This window comes from Rhinolophus ferrumequinum, chromosome 12 (genome assembly GCF_004115265.2).
Source record: "Rhinolophus ferrumequinum isolate MPI-CBG mRhiFer1 chromosome 12, mRhiFer1_v1.p, whole genome shotgun sequence".
NCBI lineage: Eukaryota > Metazoa > Chordata > Mammalia > Chiroptera > Rhinolophidae > Rhinolophus > Rhinolophus ferrumequinum.
Genome location: NC_046295.1, coordinates 1,040,492 through 1,062,793, shown reverse-complemented (window position 1 = coordinate 1,062,793; position 22,302 = coordinate 1,040,492). Strand labels below are relative to the sequence as shown.

General features: G+C 58.5%; 1 protein-coding gene across 1 annotated transcript in view; it reads right to left on the bottom strand.

The window, feature by feature from the left end:
- The window catches only part of WNK2 (WNK lysine deficient protein kinase 2), a 110,558-nt gene that overhangs the window by 52,458 nt on the left and 35,798 nt on the right, over window positions 1-22,302 (bottom strand). Inside the window, exons 7-18 of the mRNA XM_033122000.1 lie at window positions 20,323-20,542; window positions 14,927-15,209; window positions 9,631-9,833; window positions 7,673-7,804; window positions 7,179-7,367; window positions 5,365-5,916; window positions 2,998-3,291; window positions 2,408-2,457; window positions 1,416-1,584; window positions 1,212-1,328; window positions 702-872; window positions 396-441 (exon numbers count right to left, since the gene is read on the bottom strand). Of these exons, the coding sequence (XP_032977891.1) occupies window positions 396-441; window positions 702-872; window positions 1,212-1,328; window positions 1,416-1,584; window positions 2,408-2,457; window positions 2,998-3,291; window positions 5,365-5,916; window positions 7,179-7,367; window positions 7,673-7,804; window positions 9,631-9,833; window positions 14,927-15,209; window positions 20,323-20,542 (2,426 nt within the window). The remainder of the gene's footprint in view (window positions 1-395; window positions 442-701; window positions 873-1,211; window positions 1,329-1,415; window positions 1,585-2,407; window positions 2,458-2,997; window positions 3,292-5,364; window positions 5,917-7,178; window positions 7,368-7,672; window positions 7,805-9,630; window positions 9,834-14,926; window positions 15,210-20,322; window positions 20,543-22,302) is intronic.

Below are 22,302 nucleotides of genomic sequence, written 5' to 3'. Positions count from 1 at the left end.
CACAAGACCTGCCACAAGAGGCTTCAGGAAACATCTCCCACCAGTGAGGGGCTATGCAGCCCACTTGGGGCTCCTCGTGGCCACTGGAGGCCCTTGCAAGCACCCCCAGCACAGGCTTAGCTCCTATGACACACAAGGTACCATCAGGGAAGGGATACTGCTGGCCAAGAGACCAGAAGGCAGCAGCCAAGTCCACAGCAGGGACAGACAGAGTGGCCGTCCTGGGGCGGTGGCGTGGTGATGCTCTGACAATGCCCCCATGTGACGGCCAAACCCCCTAACAATATGCTCGGTGGGGCTCTTATCAAATGCTTGCTGGGAGATAGAACAGACAATGACAGAAATGCTGCTTCCGAGGCAAGCATGGTGGAGTGTGGCCCAGGAGGCAGACATACCATTCTGCTGATACACCGGGGCGTTGGCTTGGGATTGGCGACTCTCCTGAGGGAGGTAAAGGGTCAGAAATCAGCAGACTGTGTGCACCGAGAACTGGGAGCACTTCGGTGCCCCCAGACATCCCAGGGCCTCGGACTTGGGTGTTTCCAACTGGACACAGGCGCCCACCTCCTGCCACGTCCCCCCCACAATACACACCCTGAGGGCTCCTGCAGCAGGCACGTGATGTCCCGGCATTGCTCTCAGAGCCTGTGGCTGGGAGTCAGCAGGCCCTGGGCCTCCTGCGACCTGGCAGGCCCACTCACCTCCCCAGTGCCCAGGCCGCAGGTGCTGAGGGGCGGTGGGCTGGCCCCAGGGTCAGAGCCACGGTCGGCATCCGTGTCCTCGCTGAGCATGTCCTCCGCCTTGTCCATGACGTCCTTCATCTGCTCAATGAACGTCTCCCGCTCAGCCTGCAGGATGAAGTCGTGCTCCACCTGCAAGAGCACAGCAGCCCTGCCATGGGAGCGTGCTGCGACCTGCCCGGTCTTCACGGACTGGTCTGGTTGATTTCTGCTCTGTAGCAAACCCCAGAGGTGAGACCTGGCCAGGGGGCTTGGTCACCGAGCCCGGGGCTGCACAGCTCAGCAGGAACACCTATGGCTTGAGAAGCAGGCCGCCGGGTGACAAGCCAGCACAGCTGGAGGACAGGAAAGGCTGGCCACAAACATTCCCTCAGCGGGGCTGGCAGTTGAGGACCCGAGGGACACAGAAGAGATAGCCTCACCAACCAGGGAAGTCACTGACTGACCTGACCCAGTAGGACCCCCACTTACCATGTACGTGGCGATCTCGTCAGGCGCGTCCCCATCCAGGTCAAACTTGAATGTCACCATCTTGTGGTTGTGCGTTTCCAGCTGGCACTCCACCATCTTGTCACCCGTGTTGCATACCTACGGGACACTGGAGCAGTGAGACCAAGGAGGAGACCGTTCCCAGCCAGTCCTGCGCCCACCAGCCTGCCCCGCCGGGCTCCTCACATTCAGGATGGTCAGCCGGGGACGGTTAGCCCTCTCTTGGCGGGAGCGTGTGCGTGTGGACCTTCGGTGATGTTTCCGGGTGGGCTTGCCTTCCAGCTTCCCCCCACCAAACACACCCTCACAGCCATCACTCAGCTCCCTTGCAGAAGTGACATCGGAACCTCCGTAGCTGCTGGAAAACCAAGAATATTACTGAGCCCATGGAAACGACCTGCAAGCTGGCCTCACATGAGAAGCTTGGCTTTTCAGGAAACAGCCAGAAGCTCTAGCATCTGAGTGTGCTCAGCTGGAAAACCCACGCCCAGCAGAAAAGCTCCCGAGCCTGCAGCCCCTTCTTGGAATCCTGGGCGGCACTGAGGTTGTGGGGGACGCTTGGGCTTTCTGACTCAAGACCTGGGTTCTCTCAGCCTCCTGACCTGTGAAGCAGCCAACCTGCTTATGGTAAACATCAGGATTAAGAAACAATCATGTCCCGTGACTGAGTCTCCCTATCTGTGCAACAGCAATGGGAACATGCCAAGCAGTGGGGCCGCTGCAGAATCGGAGGAGAGTGCAGAGCAGTGCGCTCGGTGCTGACTCACTGAGACGCGAGACACAGGGTCACTTCCTACAACCAGGCCCTGCCCAACACGACATCCCAGGACTGGGAGACACCGAGGTGTGCGCTGGACTCTGCCCTGCCCTCCCAGCCTCCCCCACCTCCTGGACCTACTGACTCTCCCTTCTGGGACATTCTCGGTACCACAGACCAGCACCAGGACGTCGAACACAGCTGGGAGTGTCTGACAACGACTACATTTCAACAAGTGGTAACAAAGACCCCGGAGGAGCTCCCTGAGGCTCCCCCAAGTCAGGCTAGGAACCAGGGAATGTTGTTAGAAGCCCAGACACGTGGGGGCAGAGTGAGGCAGGATCCCTGCACCCCGGCAGCAGGCAGGCTGAGTTGGCATGTGGGCCCACGCCATCCCCGTGCGTCTCAGCTGAGCCATTACCTCTCACAGCTCTGCAGGAGACTGGGCTGCTTGTCTTGTGAGGCCTGCTCCTGCAATAAAACCATGGAAACCGTGGGGTTACAGTGGATTCCCCACGGCACAGCCACAGGCGGCCGGCTGTCTCCCCACCTCCACAGGCCAGCCCACTGCCCGCTCCCTTCTGACGACAGGGCGGCGGATGTGAGTGTTTTCATCTCGTTGGAGCCAAGTGGATTCCTAAGTGCTGGAGCCCTCCCCTTCTCAAACACACTAAGCCACTCTGATCATCCCTACGAGGTAGCACATGCATCCATCCAGGAAGGCTTGTTGCAGAGGCCTTCCCATCACCTCCGAGGGAAAGCACACTAAATCTCTCTGTAAAAGTCATCCCCCTTCCACTTGGATGCGCATTTAAGGAAAGTGTGACAGGGCGGCAGAGCGAGGAAGAACGGCACCCACAGCGGTACTGGGGCACATGCTTCCACCTTCCCCAGCGCAACCCGACTTCCGGGGCCGAGACCCAAGGACACCGCAAGGGGGGCTGCTGCGATGCTTGGGCCAGGCATCGGGGTGACACGCTGGATGCCTAGCCCCGTGGGGAGGGCACACACCTCAGGGGCTAGCTCTACCGTCAGCTGGACAGCTGGGCAGGAGCTGGAGAGCCCAGACCCACTGGGCAGTGGTAGGTTAGAAGGCGGCAGGAGCGCAGTGGTCTGCACGGGCAAGCTTTGAGCAGCAGACACCATCACAGGGGCCAGGGAGCTGGGGAGCTGAGGCAGGAGCTCAGGGGCAGCGGGCGGCACTACTTCTGGCAGAGGTGGGGAGAGGACGGCAGCTGGAGTGTGCACCGTGTGGACCTGGGCGGTGATGTCCATGGCATACGGAGGTGGGTGGCCAAGCAGGACCTGGGGGCACAGAGGACAGGGATGCAAATCGGGGTGCCTTGCTGTCCCTGAGGAGCCCTAGGTATCCTGTGGCAATGCAGGCCCTTCCCTGTCCAGCCAGGCCGTGAGCACACCTGGGCTGCGGGTGTCAAGCTGTGTCTCTACAGTGCACCCACACCCCCCACTAGCAAGGCCTCGCCTCAGAGAATGTGTACAGTTAGCAGACACAAACAAGAACAGGCACTTGAGTCCACACTTGTGTAAAATCTAACCTAAAACCACAATCACTTATGCACCTCTAGCTGAGCCAGGCTGGAAAGCCGTTAAGTGTGGTCACTCAGCAGCACCAACACGGGCTGGACTGCATGCTACCCCAACTCCTCCTCCTGAGGAGGGGCCCCATGGGGCAACCTGGGAGGCAGGACTAACTCCTTACTGTTCCCTCTTTAAAAACTATCGGCGGAGAGGCTGACAGGCAGGAGTACCCCAGCTGGAAATGGCAGGAGACTCCATCCTGCCCCAGCTGAGGGTTGAAGTCAGAAGTAGAACAACCCCCCGCTGGGCCTGCTGGCACAACACGGGTCAGCCACAGGGAAGCCCGTGGGGCAGCCAGCCCAGCCCATCAATAAAGCCCGGACCTGCCACTGGTCAGGCAGTGGGGAGACCCTGGGCCTGGCTGGTGACCTCTGAGTGCACAGTGCCTTCTCCAGCCACAGGCTGAGCAAACAACCCAATGTCAATGACGTGCCAGGCCAACATGGGCAGCAAGTGCCCAGGCCCTGATACTTCAGGCCTCCAAGCAGGCCTCGGCTTTCCCGAAGGCCCTGACCCATGAGTGGGCGTTACTCTGAGTAACAGGCTGTCCAGGCGCTCGCTCAGTCGGGACACGGGACTGTTGTGCCTCCTCACTCTTATGTTTAATCAACAGAAACCATCCTTCCTGTCTCCGAAAACAAATCCCTTCTGGGAAGACAGCAAGAGGCGTGTCCAGCATCTACACACACGCAGGACATGGAGTCTTAGTCAGGCTGGAGTAATTCCCATGAGCTAAGGGCACCTGGCACCCTGGAAAGGTGTGGGATGAATCTTCCTGACAGAATCAAAAGGGAGCATCAGCCCCACCTTACAAAGGAGGAACCTGAGCTTTAAAAGGCAGAGGATAGTGCCCATCGGCACAGGGCTGTTGAGGTTTAGAGCCAGAGTGGGGCCATGTGAGGGGTGCCCAGGTGAGAGGTGACCAGGGGAGAAGATCCCCAAGTAAGAGGCCCAACCCACAAGAAAGGCCCCCAGGTGGAAGGGTGCCAAGGTGAGAGGCCCCCCGGTGGAAGGGTGCCAAAGTGAGAGGGTGCCCAGGTGAGAGCCCCCTCAGGTAGGAAGGTGCCCTGGAAAGGCACCCAGGTGACAGGCCCCAACACTGCTCCTGTCCTCACACAGGCTGGATAACAGCCCTGACGCTCTCAAACACGTGGGGGCTGTGGAGCCACCATGAGGCCAACCCATCCAGCAGGGCAAGTATCCCTGTTTCCCTGCAGTCAGCCTGGCAAGCCACCTGAGACCCCCACCTGACTGGGACATCATCGTTGCCATCACTGCCTTGGAACCAGCAGCCATGTGCCTCCAGCATTTGCCCAGCCCACGACCGACAGACCCCCCCCCCCCGAGAACCCTGGTACCCCATTTCCTGGCTGCTGACATGGGGTCTGGGAGGGAACAAACAACGGGCAGTGTGAGCCTTCCCAGCACCCACAGAGGAGCTGACACAGCCGCATACAGACTGCCAGGTGCCACCTACGTGAGGGCAGGTGCCGTGACCCCCAGTGTGGCTGGAGATCCCCCGCGAGCAGCTGCTACTGACCCTTGGGAAGGGCCCACGGTGGAACCTTTGCCACCCTCATCCCGTGGCTCCTGACATGTGCCAGGCATGGGAGGGGCAGCATACATCCCCACGCCTGCAGGACCGTGGCGCCTGCTCGTCCGTACCCACTCTGCCCACACCCCCGCCATGGTGCTCAGAAGGAGCAGAGGCCTGCAGACCCCTCACATCTCACGGGGTCTCCCAGTGCCTAGAGGGCAGGCCCCTAGCTGGTGGATTACCTGGCTCCCCACCCCAGTGGCAGGAGCCGTCTGCTCAGGAAGGTGGGTGATGCTTGGCGGGTGGGGCGGTGGCAGCGTTGGGGGTGCTGGCTGCGGAGGGGTGGCCCTCAGGCTCTGTGCCGTGTGGAGGGGAGAAGGTGGGACGTCGCTGGGCACTATCTGTGGAAAGGCTGCCTGGTACACGGGCTGGGCTGGGAGCTGGGCCACGGCAGGATGAATGGACAGGGCAGCCATGCCCTGTGGGGCCACAGCCAGCAGAGGGATGGCAGTGGCGGCGGCTGCCACGTTTGGCACAATGGTCCGGCATGGCATGGCCAGAGGGGCCCCGGCGGGGTGGGGCAGCTTGACTGTCTGCAGAGGCAGGGCCGGTGACGCGGGCAGGGGAGCGGCGGTGTTGAGTGGGAGGCTTGGCAAGATGACGGCCGGAGAGAAATACTGAGAAGGGGGAGGCACAGCGGGCCCGCTGGCAGCCGGCAGGTCGGGGAGGGCTGCGGGCAGGCTGTCAACTGTGGCCAGCGGAGCGACGGGGGGGATGACAGGAAGTGGAGGCATCTGAAAGAGACATGAGCATGTCAGCCCCACTGGGGCTCAGCCCCACCGGAGGCACACCTGCCCCGGGCCGGGCAAGAACACCTCCCGCAGGTTCTGCCCAACACACTTTCATGCAGCTGCCAAAGGAACTCAAATGTACATCTAATTTAAATGGAACCAGGTGCACAATATGTTCAACCAGAGAAAGAAAGGTGGAAAGCTCGAAGGGGCGATGGGCGCAGGAACAACCTGGGGGAGCTCCCTTCAGTACCACCACAGAGGGACTCCGAGTGGCTCCGAAGATGGCAGAGGAAGCTCACGTGCGAGCAGCCACAGCAGTGACCAGCAGCTTCACAGCTGGGGCATGTTTCATTCACAAAGGCTAGGATGGTGAGGGCCACCAGACCGGGCCCAAACAGCTGAAATTACTTTGCCTGATTCTCCCTAATCTGCATCAATTCACACTGAGGCCAAATTCCCTGGTGGGTTCTCTTGGGGAAAGCATATCATTGAGCCCCTGCTGCTGGCCGTGCCACTCAGCTGGGGTGAGGGCGTCTCCCCACAGTGGAAGCTTCCAAAACTTCCATGTCCGGTCTTCCACCCTGGAAACTCCCAGTATCTGGATCCCACGCTTGAAACACTTCAGCAGATTCTCTGACAGTTCTCTCTTTAAAGTAAAGCCTCTCTGGTGACAGGCACATGAGCACCACGTAAGTGCCTTTGTGTGATTATAAGGCAGCGAAAATGTACAAATCGACTTCTGTATATCTGAAAAGCCACTAACTGCCATGACCACCAATAAGCAAGGCAGTGGTTTAACTGGACAATGAAAGTGACTCTCACACAACCTGACAAGGACAAGCCAGGTGACGGGGAACAGCTGACAGGTCAGAGCCGCTGGGTGGCGGGGTGAACCGCAGGGACACTCACACCCTCCTCATGAAGCAGCGCTTCCATCACTGTCCCGAGACAACTGTGACGGGACCATGAGATGAAAGCCAGCCCCGTGACCATCAATGGCATTAGCCTGGGCAACTGGGTATCCACCATGTGGACCAACCATGTGGTATCAAGTGTCACTGGTCACACAGTGCCCACCCCCGCCCCCAAGGGACCATGGTCAGCATGGCCTCAGATGGCTCTAAGGACAGACAGTGACTGTATCTGCGTACCTGAGTCAGGCAAACGTAGCCCGTGCTGGACACACCTGACACAGACACAGGGCAGGTGGGCATCGTGGCCCTACTGTGGGAGAAGGGTGAAGGACAGGAGTGGGGCGGTACCTGCGGAGGGACTTGAGCGAGTGGCTGCAGGGGCATGGGTGGCATCTGGAGGGGCTGCAGCTGAGCAGGGGCCACCTGGGAGGTCGGAGCCAGGTACGGAGGCAGGTGGGGGGGCCCTGGCTGGAGAGGGCCCACAGGCTGCGGGGCCAGGACCTGTGGCAGGGGTGCTGGCTGGGCCAGCGGAGGAGGCTGGAGGAGAGAGGGGGCTTCTCTTAGACCAGCGTCCTGCTGAGAGATGCCCCAGGTGCTGAGACATGACAGAAAAAATCAACGAGCACGTGCGCATGCATATACCCACCCAGCAGGAGCCCAGGACACGAAGACTTGGGAGAATCGTTGTATGTGAGCGAGGCCCCTCCAACTGCGGTGGGTCCACAGCCACAAGAGACCCGCCCTAACTCCCATCGGCACCCGGGCCCAGACCAGCCAACACAGATGGTCGGGGCAGACTGAGGCACCCATGGCGGCCACAGGGAAGGGCAACCTGCACTCACCTGGTGGCCAGAGGGCATAGGCTGGCCTGGGCCAGTAGGCACGGGGCTGAAGCTCATGGCCGGCTCCGGAAAATGCTGCTGTGGAAGTGGAGCTCGGGTGAGGGGCAGGACAGGGCCCATCGACACGCCAGGCTGTAGAGAGCAGAGGGGGCCAGGCTCAGCGGCTGCCCTGAAGACCCCCACCCAGCCACGCACGTGACAGCCGCAGGGCCCCATTTCTCACTCCCCATGCCCAGTCCTGCCAGAGATGCTTTTCCTAAGAACATGAATCAGCAGAAGCAAGGTGTGGTGGCCCCTAAGCCAAGAATGGCCACAATTCATAACCAGAGAACATTCTGGAACATCAGCTCCACAGAATGTTATGCAACCGTGAAAAAAAATCATTATAAGGGCTTTGTGAAACCATGGAGAAATACTTGTTATGTCCCTCAATGGGGAAAAGATACAAATGTACATGCTTCTTGTCTATAGTACTACACAACACGTATCCATGCGATACGTTCACAGAAAACAGAAACATGGGAACAAACTGCGGGACAGCACCAGATGCAGGGGTGTTCCAGAGGCAGGGTCTCCAGTGACTCCGACACTAGGAGAGAAATGGGGCCACAGATGTGAGCCCTCATGCATGGGCACAAGAAGTCCCAGAAGAGGGGCTCTGCTCCCAAGCCCTCTGTCCTCCACTGTGTCCCCGGGGCGGCTCACCACAGCAACCCTCCCCAGGAGCCCTGGGCGTGCCCTCGGGACCCCCTCCAAGCCCCACCCTTCTGTCCAAGATGTAAACAGGCAAGACATGGGGAAAACCCTCCAGCTGAGTGGTCTGGCCAGCCCGCCCTTGACCTCCCTGTGCCCGGGCTTCCGTCTGCACGTGGAAGCTGGGACTGGCCGGGTGCTGCCAACATGGGCAGAGCACACCCTGCAGGAAGGGAACACCTAGTAAGACGCTCCAGCTCACCTCCAGCACAGGTGAACCAAAAGTTAAGAAACACCACTGAGCAGCACAGGGCCTTTTCCTAAAAGCTGTTCCTGCCATTTAAAACTACATTTCACTTCATTTCGTGAAACGAGCAAAACTGCAAAGGCAAATTGCCAGTGAGTCCTAGACTCTGATCAGCAGAGGCAAACACTTCAACTGCTTTTCCAAAGGGACTTTCTGATCCCAAGCAGACAACAGAGGAGGGGAGAGAGAGCAAGGTGGCCAGAGGCTGCAGTACCCAGAAGGCAGTGTGCCAGGAAGAGCCCGGGGCACCGGGGCAGCAGGCAGGCAGGCAGCTCCTAGGGCAGGGGCACCAAACCCTGGCCCACTTCTGGGCCTCGGGGTCTAACCTGTCTCTGGACCCCACTCCACTGCCTGCCTCGAGGCCAACTTCTGACTGCTTGGGGCTGCGAAGCAAGCGATTGTTTTACTTTCTTCGGAGTGAAAAACAAATCAGAATCGAAAAACAAATGTCAAATGTGACCCTCTCGTCTAGCCATTTCCATTTCGCCTAGTAGGCTTACCCATTAACCCACATACAGGTGTAAGCATGAGGCCCTTTCAGTCCAGCTTCTCAAATGACACAGAAAACGTTTCCCACGATTCAGCCTCATCTATACCTCTAACATTTAACAGCTGCCTCCTACCAGGCGGAGAGGTGCCACCTCCTCAGGGAAGCTGAACAGACAAAATCAAAGATTTCCTTACTACAGATGATGCCAGCTTTGCATGGCTCTGAGAGTGGCACCCTGGCAGCTCATCACAGCTTTGCAAGCACTGGGTGTCACTGGCTGCTTGTTTTCTCACCCTCTCAGGGTAGGTCACAGCCTGCGCCAGCCTGCAGCCCTGCAGTTACTGACAAGGATAGGCCTCCCATGGGCCTGCTTTTGCGTGGCCAAGAACTGACCACAGGCCAGCCAAGCCTGGACAGGCCATCACAGACTGCACGAGGGTCTCTGGTGCGAGAGCCGAGCTGACTCACCGCAACGGAAGGCTGGTAGGCACCCAGCGAGGGCAGGCTACGCGGCAAGGCAGTCCCATCGCTCACGCTCACTGGGGGGCTGCACACGCTCTGGGCAGTGGGTGGCACTGCGTCCACCAGCGAGCCCAGCACCACGCTCTGCTGGCTGCTCTGCGAGTCCGAGTACACGGTGGAGCCCTGGCCACTGTCGAACGTGCTGTCGGCTGGAGAGGACAAAGGCACAGCTCAGAGGGAGCTCCCCAAACGTCATCCCCACGGCATTCTATACAAGACTCGGGGGCGCAAACGTGGGCTCACACACGAACGCTTGGCTCATCCATATGTTTTCTTCTGCAAAACAAAGACTTGGTTATGTTTCCAGATCACATAAGTACTGAATGTGGGTCATTTACACAGTCAACTACAGAGCAGTATGGGGACTAACTGTACCACTCAGAGATGGCCCTGCTGGGGGAGGGGTGTGGCGCCACAGGAGGGCACCTCACACAGGCCTCATCGGCAGGACAGCTGCTTCCCTGGCTTAGACAGGGACCCCATGTGGCACCCAACCTGCACTTGACGGTGACCCTCATTCAATTCGCCCATGGAGCAAGGGGTCTCGGGAGGCCAATGGAATGTCCACGTTAGGAAGTGCTCCCTCATGTGGAAGAAACAGGCATCACATGGGGGTGTCGGGGGACCCTGACCACCTTTATTCACCATGCCAAAGAGCCTGAAGCAGGGAGATCTGGGTCCAAACCCAGCCTCTCATATCATATGTCAGGTCTAACTTGGTTGAAAAATGGGGCTGACAAGGCCCGTATCCCGCAGAGAGGCCATGAGAGGGGACCCAGAGGCCCCATGGCCTCAGCCACTTAGCCCAGCATGGCCAGTGAAAGTGGCCACAGTGGCAAGCAGCCCCCAGGACAGGACCCACACAGCCCACAGCTCATCTGCCCAAACGCACCAAGGAAGGCAGGTCACCTGTGTGGTCCTGCGAGTAAAGAGTGACAAACAAAAACCTACTTGAAATGGCACTTCTAGTTTACTGCTTCCAGATTCTAAAGCTACACAAACATTACGATTTGTCACCTTTGAACACCAAGCTATTCCTACAGGGAAGCACATTTCAGATTCTCAGCACAATGTCCCTTTGCAACTTCAAACAACTAAAATAAAAGGGGATCTTGTCAGCTTTGCATCAAAATAATTTTTTCCCAGGGTTGATCAGAACTTATTTTAACCATGGAAGACACAATACTGAGATTTGATTGTGCAAAACCAATGAGACAAATGGCTCTGGTTTTTAATGAGGTGTCTGGTAGTGATTTCCACTGACACAGAGAAAGGGGAGAGAGAAGTAAAGACAGAGAGAGGAGAGAGACAGACAGACGAAGACAGAGGCAGAGTGTGCTTGCACAAGACGGAAGCACAGACACAGAAACAGAGAGAGAGAGAGAGAGAGAGGATGCATGAGAATGGGTACAGACCTCACAGATTTCACATAAAGCAACTCTAACTGTACATGTAACATTTAAAATTATTTAAGTGGACATGTTTAGTATTTGTATAATTAAAAATTGGTTTAAAAAATTGCTTTTAAACCTACTGACAAACTACTCTCTTGCAGTCATCAGGTGCTAGGCCAAGCCCCCTCACTGAGCTTGATGTGGATTGTGGTGCATAGTTACGCAGCAGAAAACGTAATGGAGACTCATAAACTGTGATGTTTGCTGAACCTTCCAACATATGAACATGCGTGTGTGCCAATCTTGTTACCTAAGGTCAGGTCCTTTCTCTCGCGATGTGCGCGGCCTGGCATCCCCATCAGGTTACCTCCATGAAGCACAGCCAGCCATCCACGGGCACTGTTACCATCCACGGGCACTGTGGCCAGAGGACAGCTGCGCACAGGCCTCCTGTCTGCATCCAACTGAGTGCAGTGACAGTGCTGAGTGACAGCGTGCGCTGGGTTGTGGCACAGAGGCAGGAGTGCACGTGTGCACGTGTGTGCATGTGTGCATGTGTGTGTGCGTGAGCAATCATGTGTAGGCTCTCTCTGGAAAAAGGTACAGTTAAGGGACAGGTAACATCAGTGGCCTCCAGAGAGGAATAGTAACTGACTTTTGCTGTTCACCATCTTGCACTTTTTGAATTTTGTATGACGTGAATGTTACTTATTTTTAAAAAATTACAATAAATGGTAAAAAACACTTTATCCATAAAACATTCACTTCTCCTGGCAGAGAAGTGTAGCCGCTGCGTGAAGCATGCACAATCCTTCTGAGCTGGAAGGAAGGGGTCTGTTTGCAGACAGAATGACCACCCTGAACTGAACTCATCTGTTGATCCCGTTCTGTCTACACAATGGGTCAAAGCTGCATCCTGACCTCGGACCACAGCAGGGCCTATTCTAGGTCCATACTGTCCCTCCAAAGTACAACAAAAAAAGATGTTTTAATTCCTGTCCTAGAAATTGTTCGACTAACAATTGCATTTTAAAAGTGTGCAGTGCTTTTTCCTAGAAAAAGTTTATGCTCTTTAATCAGTATTTTTGGTTTACCAGAAAATGAAACACGATAATGCAGCAATTTTATTCTCCAAAGCAAACTTGAGCAGATCAGAAGGAAGTAAACACTAAGCAAACCGTCTCCAAGTGACAGCCAGCCACTGCTTTTAAATGGCACAGCCGACTCTGAAGGACGTTCAGCTACTTTAATGACACACGAAGGGTGTGCCATTAAACAAATTAAACTGTTTCGTCTTTCCATGTGAACACACGGAAACAGTGGCTTCAACAGGCTGTTCAGCTCTCTGCACACTTTTCTCAGACAGACAGAACAGGCCACGGCCGCCGTCCTCAGCTCACAGCTGCATTTGGGGACACTGAGGGCAAAGGCAGGACACATTTCTGCTAGACTTGCAGACGACACTGGGTTCTGACTTCCGGTGCTCTGAGATGAAGCCAGGTACAAAGCGATCCCACTGCCCATCAGCAACACCCCCGGTAAACAGACAACAGGCCCAAAGGTTCCGCACTACAAGGGAGATAATCTTGGAGACGCACACTCCCGGAAACAAAGGTCGCAGTGGCATGACTGCTCCACCTGCAGCCAATGGCAACCCAGAACAAAGGTGTCTTGGCACAGACTCTCTCATGGGTGCAGCGGCCACACTGAGCCCAGGCAGCCATGTGGCTGAGACTAACATCCTCCAGGCGGGAGAGCAGCCAACTGAGCCACTGCATCCTGCTGGCTCGCAGCACAGGAGGTCCCGCCTGCACGTTTGTCCCCAGCTGTCCTGAGGGGCACGGGAGGTCCCGGGTCTGCCTGCACGTTTGTCCCCTCCTGTCCTGAGGGGCACGGGAGGTCCCGGGTCTGCCTGCACGTTTGTCCCCAACTGTCCTGAGGGGCACGGGAGGTCCCGGGTCTGCCTGCACGTTTGTCTCCAACTGTCCTGAGGGGCACGGGAGGTCCCGGGTCTGCCTGCACGTTTGTCCCCTCCTGTCCTGAGGGGCACGGGAGGTCCCGGGTCGGCCTGCACGTTTGTCCCCTCCTGTCCTGAGGGGCACGGGAGGTCCCGGGTCTGCCTGCACGTTTGTCCCCTCCTGTCCTGAGGGGCACGGGAGGTCCCGGGTCTGCCTGCACGTTTGTCCCCAACTGTCCTGAGGGGCACGGGAGGTCCCGGGTCTGCCTGCACGTTTGTCCCCTCCTGTCCTGAGGGGCACGGGAGGTCCCGGGTCTGCCTGCACGTTTGTCCCCTCCTGTCCTGAGGGGCACGGGAGGTCCCGGGTCTGCCTGCACGTTTGTCCCCGACTGTCCTGAGGGGCACGGGAGGTCCCGGATCTGCCTGCACGTTTGTCCCCTTCTGTCCTGAGGGGCACGGGAGGTCCCGGGTCTGCCTGCACGTTTGTCCCCTCCTGTCCTGAGGGGCACGGGAGGTCCCGGGTCTGCCTGCACGTTTGTCCCCAACTGTCCTGAGGGGCATGGGAGGTCCCGGGTCTGCCTGCACGTTTGTCCCCAACTGTCCTGAGGGGCACGGGAGGTCCCGGGTCTGCCTGCACGTTTGTCCCCAACTGTCCTGAGGGGCACGGGAGGTCCCGGGTCTGCCTGCACGTTTGTCCCCTCCTGTCCTGAGGGGCACGGGAGGTCCCGGGTCTGCCTGCACGTTTGTCCCCAACTGTCCTGAGGGGCACGGGAGGTCCCGGGTCTGCCTGCACGTTTGTCCCCAACTGTCCTGAGGGGCACGGGAGGTCCCGGGTCTGCCTGCACGTTTGTCCCCTCCTGTCCTGAGGGGCACGGGAGGTCCCGGGTCTGCCTGCACGTTTGTCCCCTCCTGTCCTGAGGGGCACGGGAGGGCCCGGGTCTGCCTGCACGTTTGTCCCCAACTGTCCTGAGGGGCACGGGAGGTCCCGGATCTGCCTGCACGTTTGTCCCCTTCTGTCCTGAGGGGCACGGGAGGTCCCGGGTCTGCCTGCACGTTTGTCCCCTCCTGTCCTGAGGGGCACGGGAGGTCCCGGGTCTGCCTGCACGTTTGTCCCCAACTGTCCTGAGGGGCATGGGAGGTCCCGGGTCTGCCTGCACGTTTGTCCCCAACTGTCCTGAGGGGCACGGGAGGTCCCGGGTCTGCCTGCACGTTTGTCCCCAACTGTCCTGAGGGGCACGGGAGGTCCCGGGTCTGCCTGCACGTTTGTCCCCTCCTGTCCTGAGGGGCACGGGAGGTCCCGGGTCTGCCTGCACGTTTGTCCCCAACTGTCCTGAGGGGCACGGGAGGTCCCGGATCTGCCTGCATGTTTGTCCCCTCCTGTCCTGAGGGGCACGGGAGGTCCCGGGTCTGCCTGCACGTTTGTCCCCTCCTGTCCTGAGGGGCACGGGAGGTCCCGGGTCTGCCTGCACGTTTGTCCCCAACTGTCCTGAGGGGCACGGGAGGTCCCGGGTCTGCCTGCACGTTTGTCCCCAACTGTCCTGAGGGGCACGGGAGGTCCCGGGTCTGCCTGCACGTTTGTCCCCTCCTGTCCTGAGGGGCACGGGAGGTCCCGGGTCTGCCTACACGTTTGTCCCCTCCTGTCCTGAGGGGCACGTGAGGTCCCGGGTCTGCCTGCACGTTTGTCCCCTCCTGTCCTGAGGGGCACGGGAGGTCCCGGGTCTGCCTGCACATTTGTCCCCAACTGTCCTGAGAGGCAAGCCTTAAACCCCTCTGGTCTGTTCTCTTTAACATTGGGGATGCTCCCAACGACCCCCTTGAGAAGGCTTGCCCGTACCAATGGCCCACACCTGCAGGGTGAGCCGGGGCAGGCATGGGGGACAGCAGTACTCACAGGCCAGGGAGGTGGCGCTGGCTGGCAGCGCGGTGGGGAGGTGGTGCTGGTCAGCCTCAGGCTCCTCGGGCTCCAGGAGCCCGGCCTGTGCGTGGTAGGTCACCTGGACTTGCAGGGGCGCGTGTGGGCCCCTGGCCTTCTCGGGGCTGCCTGGCTCCCGCTGCTCCTGGGGCTGCAGCGCTGGCCGGATCCTTTCTCGCCGCCACTGGATCAGGGCCACGCGGTCGCGGATGGATTTGGCCACAATCTTCACATCGCTCTCATGAAAGAACCCCGACTCAATCTGTAAAGGGAGTCACCTGTCATTACTGGGACCACCTCGCAGGCACATCCCACTGCTGGGCCCATCCTGCCGCCTGCACTGGCACCTCTGGCTCATGCAATCTCTGCTGAAAATTCCCTCCTCAGGGGATTTTCACCCTTGTCTTTCAGGGATGCCTTCGTCATCCCATAAGGAAATACCCTCCAGCCACCGACTATAAATCCACCGGGAGTGACCATCCAAACCTGCAGTGACCTAGCTCCTGGAACAACTCCTGGGAGAATGACGACATGGCAGGTGCTCTTACCAAAGGGCTGGGTAAGGACAGGGGACCCTAATCCTCCTCTCACCCTGGAGCAGCTCGTCAGCTGGGCCCGGGGGCTGCCTCAGGGTAGGAAGGAGGTGCTGGCCCAATGTGTGTTCAGGAACCACAGGACGGGGATGCACAGCCCTTGCTGTCTGTGGCCTTCTCTTAGAAGTCGGGGAGACCGGGAAAGAAGCACATTCTGTAACTTGAGACTGAAAAGGTATGAACTGTGTCTGGCAAAATTCTGAACCTGATTTACTCAACAGAGCATTTGGAGCATGTGTAAAGGAGCCGAGGCTCGCCAGGAAACGTCACGGCTCTCTCCAAGGATATTCATGGCCAAACCACAAGACAGCAGAAGGAAGCCAGGCCGCTCGCTGTCACCACGGCATCCCCACGTGGAAAGTGAGAAACCAGAGAAGGAATCTTGTGGTGCTGGTCGGGAACTGTGTGAACTCGCAGCTTTCAATGCACAACAGACAAACACATGCAGATGTCGACAGACGCGTGCGCATACGGCGTAGCGTGTGCACAATACACAGATGTGCTTCTGAACTGATCACTGAGGGCAACCACGACCGAACGCACACGCAGAACCAGGACGCGCCGCTAAGAGCGCAGGCTCCCACGCAAGAGCAGGTTTAGGTCCGCAGGGAGAGGACAAAGGGGCCTGGACGTCAGCTTGTGCCACAACGTGAGGATGTGCTTGGAGAATGGCAGCCATGGAGGGAGACAGCCAGCACCCAGGGCCGCCCACTGGCCAAACTGACATTCTGAGCATCAAAATACACAGTGACACCATGATGCTTGAAAGGCGTATCCACAAATGCACACAGGAGGAGCACAAGTGATCTGTGGTGGCACTGCCAGTACGAGGTTCCACAAAGAGGGACATGTCTTCGCACTGTCTGCTTCTCCGTTGCTCCCTCGCCTCGAGTCTCTCCCTCCTGTGGATCGCTTGCATCATGAGTGCCCCTGTGGAACAACCCTCCTGGCTGGAAACTAAATCTCCCAGCAGCAGCCAGGTGAGTAAGTGTGGACGCCGACCATCGGCCCCAGTCAGCCCTGGCCACACCTCATGCAGGGCCCTGAGTCCAAAGTGCCTGCCTGCTAAGCCACTACTGCCGGTTCCTGACCTCGGAGACCGGGGGAGGTCACGTGCACAGTGCTGGCTTGGGTCATTTGCTGCACAGTGACAGGTAAATCACCACTGGCACCTGTAACCTACCGTGAGTGCAGAGATAGAAATAAATGGAAAATTTGGTGAAACTGGGACATTTGCATAGTTCCAAGGTACCTCCCCACAAAACAGTTCCTAATTATGACTGCGGCAGGCACCCCGCAACCACGCGATCACAGGAAGCATCCTTGGAGAGCCGGTGTGCGCCCAGCACTCCTGCAACCGCACTGATGGATCGAGAGGGAGCTGAGCAAGGTGGCAGGACTACTGAAGCGGACGTGCCCCTGACTTGTGAAGGCTCCACCGGGCAACGGGGGGTCCTGAGTGGGGCTGGGGTGCCCCCCGGTTCCTACTGCCTGGGCGGCTGTACAGGAAAGTCCTTATCTGGGAGAAGCAGACACCGCATATTCGGGTTCACGGGGCATCAGGCTGCAATGTCAACTCAAAACAGTTCTGCGTCACACATTTGCAACTTTTCTGTTAAGTCTGCGATTAGTTCAAAAACTCGTTTCAGAAGACAACTCTGACAGAACGAACCCTACTGACACCCAAGCCCCAGCAGGCTCAGCCCAGGAGGGCGGAGGTGTGAGCAAGGCCACCCACATCGCCAGGGTGATTGAGGGGCTGAGCCTGGGGTCGGCCCTGCCTGCCGCCCAGCGGGGCCCACGCAGCCACCTGCCCGAGGCCACTCACACATGATCCTGCCGCTTCTATTTTTTGCCCATGACCCATTTTTCCTTCTGTCTCCGTCTTCACAGGCTCCCCCCTGCCCCCAGCAATCCTCTCCAAGGTGTTTCTTCTATTTTTTCCCAAACAGGGAAGGATTTGGCCAATTCTATGCCTTACTGGGACGTCCCGTTATCTGGAGACTGTGAGGACAGGGGAAGGGCTGGCACCTCGGACTCAAGAATCCCGGGGGCTGGGCCCCAGTCCTTCTTCCCGCCCCTGACGGCCCACACCGAGGGGACACCTCCGGATCAGAGGCAGCCCAGGCCCAGAGAACCCACCCTGCCCTCAGCCCCCGGGCCTCACGCCCTGTTCCCCGCCCACACACGCTCCCCACAACCCCCATGTCCCTGCCTGCAAGTCCTGCAGGGGTGACTTCAGATGTGGATTTAGGGGCAGAAGAGAAACTGTGCATCCGCCTCCCTCCCACCCTCGGGCGGCCTCATCAAGTTCTGGAACATCTTCCACACCCAGCACTCACTGATGTCGGCTACTACGTGAGAACAAGGCAGCCCAGACACCGTTCCAGGTCCCCAGACCCACAGTACGGTGACACCCTGTGCTCCCATTGAGTTTCCTTATGAAGTGGCCTTCCGTTATGACAACTGACACTGGTGTTTCATTCATGGTTGTCTCTGTTACTTTAAGTTTTGAAGAAACATGTGTGCTGACTTACCGCGCGGGGGGTCAGCGACCACCCTGCAGAGCAGCTGGGGCGCCTCCTCAGGGCCCCGGGGCCCGGCCCAGGGGTGGCCCAGGAGGGGCCCGGGGACTGTGCTCCCAGGCCCAGGGAGGGCCCGGACCCTGGTGTCCGCCGGAGCCCGCACCACCACAGGGCCCAACCAGGAGCCAGGAGCAGCAGCCAGTGCGATGAAGACCCCTCTGGGGGACCGCAGCCGCTTTCAGGTCAGCGCAGCTGGCTGCAAGGCGCTGGACTTCTGTTTCCTCAGCAGAGCAGTAGGGACGTGTTGTTTCATTTTTATTCTTTACGTTGTTTCATTTTTATTCTTTACCTGAACACAGGCACGCGCCCCCCGCACGGGCACAGAGGACGGGGGAAGGCAGCACGGGGCTGGCCTCCGCTGCCCACCACTGCAGCCAAGTGCCAGGACTGCTGAGGAGGCGCCTGGGGAAGGCGGCTATGCGGCAGGAGGCGCTGGGCATCTAGACTGAGACCAGTCCTCTGGCGGGGGGCTGGGGGGGGGGCGGGACCCAGGAAAGCGACTGAATCCGAGACGCTGAGCCACAGGTGGCTGAGGCACAGATGGCGCTGAGCAGCACCAACACATGGAACCCCTCAGCGCCAACGCCCGTTGTCCTCCTGGGACTACATACTTGACCCTGCCTGGCTCCCACTGAAGCCCGAATCCCTTCTGGGGCAGGAAGGCTCCCCAGTGCCCTCACAGCTGCAGAGAGGTGACGCTCACGGGTGACGGAAGCACTGTCTGTGCTTCTGGAGCTGCTGCGGCGGCGCGACCTCAGCATCCCAGAGGGGCACACCCCCCAGGCTGCCCCAGGGGCTGTCCCCGTCCACTGCCACCTGGTCAGCCCCAAAGGTCCCCCCAGGACATTCTGCACATGACCTGCTCTCTGGAACCTTGGCTCACAGGCTACTGGCCGGCACACCCCCTCGCTCATTACTTATGCTAGTGCTTTAAATTTCAGCAGGAAGCGGAACGAGACAGCGATGTCACAGCACAAGGAGAAGGGGAGATGCTCCGTTCTCAAGACTACCATGCTGGTTATTATCTTAACACAACTCCCAGCAAACACACAGCAATCCGACAGCGCACCAGGCAAGGTCCGTGGGAGAGCCTCCCGGACGCAGGGAGCTAGAGACCCATTAAACCCGCTTACAGCACATGCGTCTGTTTCTAGGCCCCGGGATGTTGCTGGCGGCTGGGAAGGTGTGGGGTGGTCGTGACCTGGGCTCTGGGCCACCCACAGGAACACCTCACCCAGCTGCACGTGCCCGGTGCAGCGGGGGCGCAGGCTGCTGGGCATGGTGGCCGTTCACTCCTGCTCCGTCCCACATGGACCTGCTACATCACCCACACCTAGCCCCCCGGACGCCTCACAGGCCATGTGCCTGGGCCCCTCCATGAGGCTCCCACACCAACATGGTAAAGCCAGCCTCTGTTTCGAGCTCTGAGCAGGTCCTGGAGAACCGCAGGTGGATGTGCTGCCCACAGAGCCTGCACAGGCGGCCTCCCGCCACAGCTCCCACCCACCCTCTACACCACGGTCCACTTCCCACTCTTAAAGCCCATCCAAGTTCACGGAGTCCAGTTGTGGAGAATGGCGGCCGTACCCTTGTGACTTATGCACACTTTTGATAGATGTGCTATATTCAGTAAAGCGTTCATTTAGAAGGAGAGGGAAAGGGGCGTGCACTTCGTATGGTTACAACAGCACAGCAAGTGCTGGTTCCCCTGCAATGAGCAAGTTGGTTTTTACTTCTGCTCAGTTTCCAGTGAAAATCAGTGTCTCATCACTTTCTCACATGCCCCTTTCTCCCTCTGCCACACTGAACACCCCCACAACCCTGCTCCACTGGACCTTCTGGGCCACAAGGCCCCTTAAAACCAAAATGAAACAGATGCAAACTCAAAGGCCCACATTTACACAAAGGCAGCAAGGAGCTGGCTGAAAAGGCCTTTCCTGCTACACCAGGTCCTGGGCCCCTCTCTGCACCGTTCGTTCCTGAGTGGGTGTCCAGCGTCCAGGTGGTGCGGGGACCCCCATCTGTGCTGTCCTTCACAGAGGCACCTGATGAATGGTCCTCCTCCAGACTGCCCTCTGGCTGGGACCGTGCACCCTTTCTGACTTTGTTCTAATCTTTGGAAACCACAGGCTTTCTAAGCACGTGCCACGATTTGCCACAGCCCACCCACCACCACAGCAAGCGAGCATAGCATTACCATCTCCTGAGCCACGTCGTCCGGCGTTTCCCTTTCCAGGTCGAAAGTGAACTCAATGGCCCCATTGTCCTTGGGTTTGCCCTTCAGTTTCTTGGGGTCCTCGACCCAGAGCCGCAGGGCAATGGTGGACTTCCTGCCATGGTCTTCCTCGGCCAGCTCCACCCTCACGCCCGTGTCCTCCGCGAAGAAGGCGTGGCTGAGCAAGTCCTTGATCTCATACCTGGGGAGGGGGAGGCTGAGGGACACACCTGCTGGGAAACCCTGAACAGGGGTGCTGGGGCCAGGAAACACCCAGCTGCCTCTGGAAAGTTCTCTGACTACTTACTACCTGCTGGGCAGTCTCTGTCCTCCAGGGGGCACACAACAGTTTGCATGTGCATTCCCTAACTCCCGGGGAGGAAAAAATACTCCCAGCCACATATCACTGGGTAGTAGTTAAGACTTTTCTCTGATTATAAAAAGAACACACGCCCACGGTGAGAGACTCAGGGAATCCAGAAAAGAATTTCAAGCCAAACTCTGCTGTATAGACATAGGCTTGCTGAGGGGCAGGTGAGCTGAGTCGTCACAAAGATACCTGGCTCTAGGTAAGACTGAACTGGACCCATTTTCAGGGGAATTTTGGGAAACTCCTGAGGACAGGGAAGGTGTGGCTACTGGGTGTTGCCATGGTAACCACCTCAGCCAAACACTAGTTTAGTTCCCATCCGCAGCACGAAGGGATCCATGCATTATCCCAGGCCTGGCTTCCTCCCAAGGTCAAATCTGTGGTCACCGTGGGCTGTGAGCTCTAGTGGCCCAACCCCTGTGGTCAGCTACCTCAAAATGAAAGGGGGGACACCCAGATGAGGTGACCCTCAGCAAGGCTGACAAACGCTACAGGGCCCCAGGAGAGGGGCCGAGGTCATGGCCGCTAGGGAGGATCAGAGGTTGGTTGAGGTCCCCTGGGGGTGGAGAGGGGATAAAGGCGGGGGGGGGGGGGGGGGGGGGGGGGGGGCGGGGGGCGGGGGGGGGCCCAGGTCACGGTCCCTGGGCTGCCTGTAGGTCCTGGACTGGAAGGTGGTTTTGCAGGGTTTACTCTGAGGATGCTTTGGCCTGTGTGGTTTTTCTTGTACTTCTCTAACATGGGTTATATCTCACAATATAACTCATATAATCACAATATAACCCAAAAATATAACATGGGTTATATTTTTCTTAAAGAATAAAACCCGCAGGGGGCAGGAAAGAAGGTCCAGGGATCAGGACCAGGCCCCTGCCTTCGAGATGATGGCTGTGGGAAAGGACAGTGACCACCGCTGGGGCCAGTGCCAGGGTGGTCATGTGCTGGGTGTGCATGGGCCAGGAGGGCACATGAGGGGGTGAGGAAAACGTGAGGGGAGGGGGGAGGAGGCATGGGGGGAGTGGGGGATGGGCAAGAGAGGAAAGACAGGGGCAGAAAGAAGAGAGGAAGTGGGGGAAGCGGGAGGAGGGAGCAAAGCTCAGAAGAGACGCCCAGTTTCCTGGCTGACCAGCTGCGGAGGTGGGCGCTGGTTTTGGGGGCGTCTCTCACTTGGACATGATAACCTGCAGGGGTTTGGGGTGGCTCAGACACAGGTGCATGAACATGCAGCCTGCAGTTGAGAGGAGAGGGCAGGAAGAGACAAACCAGGGAGCACAGGCACAGGCGTGTCCTGAAGGCCGGGGGACAGAGGGGCCCACCAGGGACAACACAGAGAAAAGGCAGTAAGGGGCAGAGCGAGGCCCCAGGAGCCCCCCTGCTCCAAGCTGGGTGGGCAAGAAGCACTCAGCAAAGGAAAGAAGGGGCTCCAGGACGGTCCCCAAAGTCTGGGAGTGTGTTCCAGGGGCTGCCCACGGACTGCCCGGAGGGCCTGCTTGCACCCAGGACGCCCATGGCCTGAAGCAGCCATCTCCCAAAGCTCTCTGCAGGCCAGCTGGAAAGAATTCAGCAGAAGAAACATCCTAGATGCAGTGCTGCCG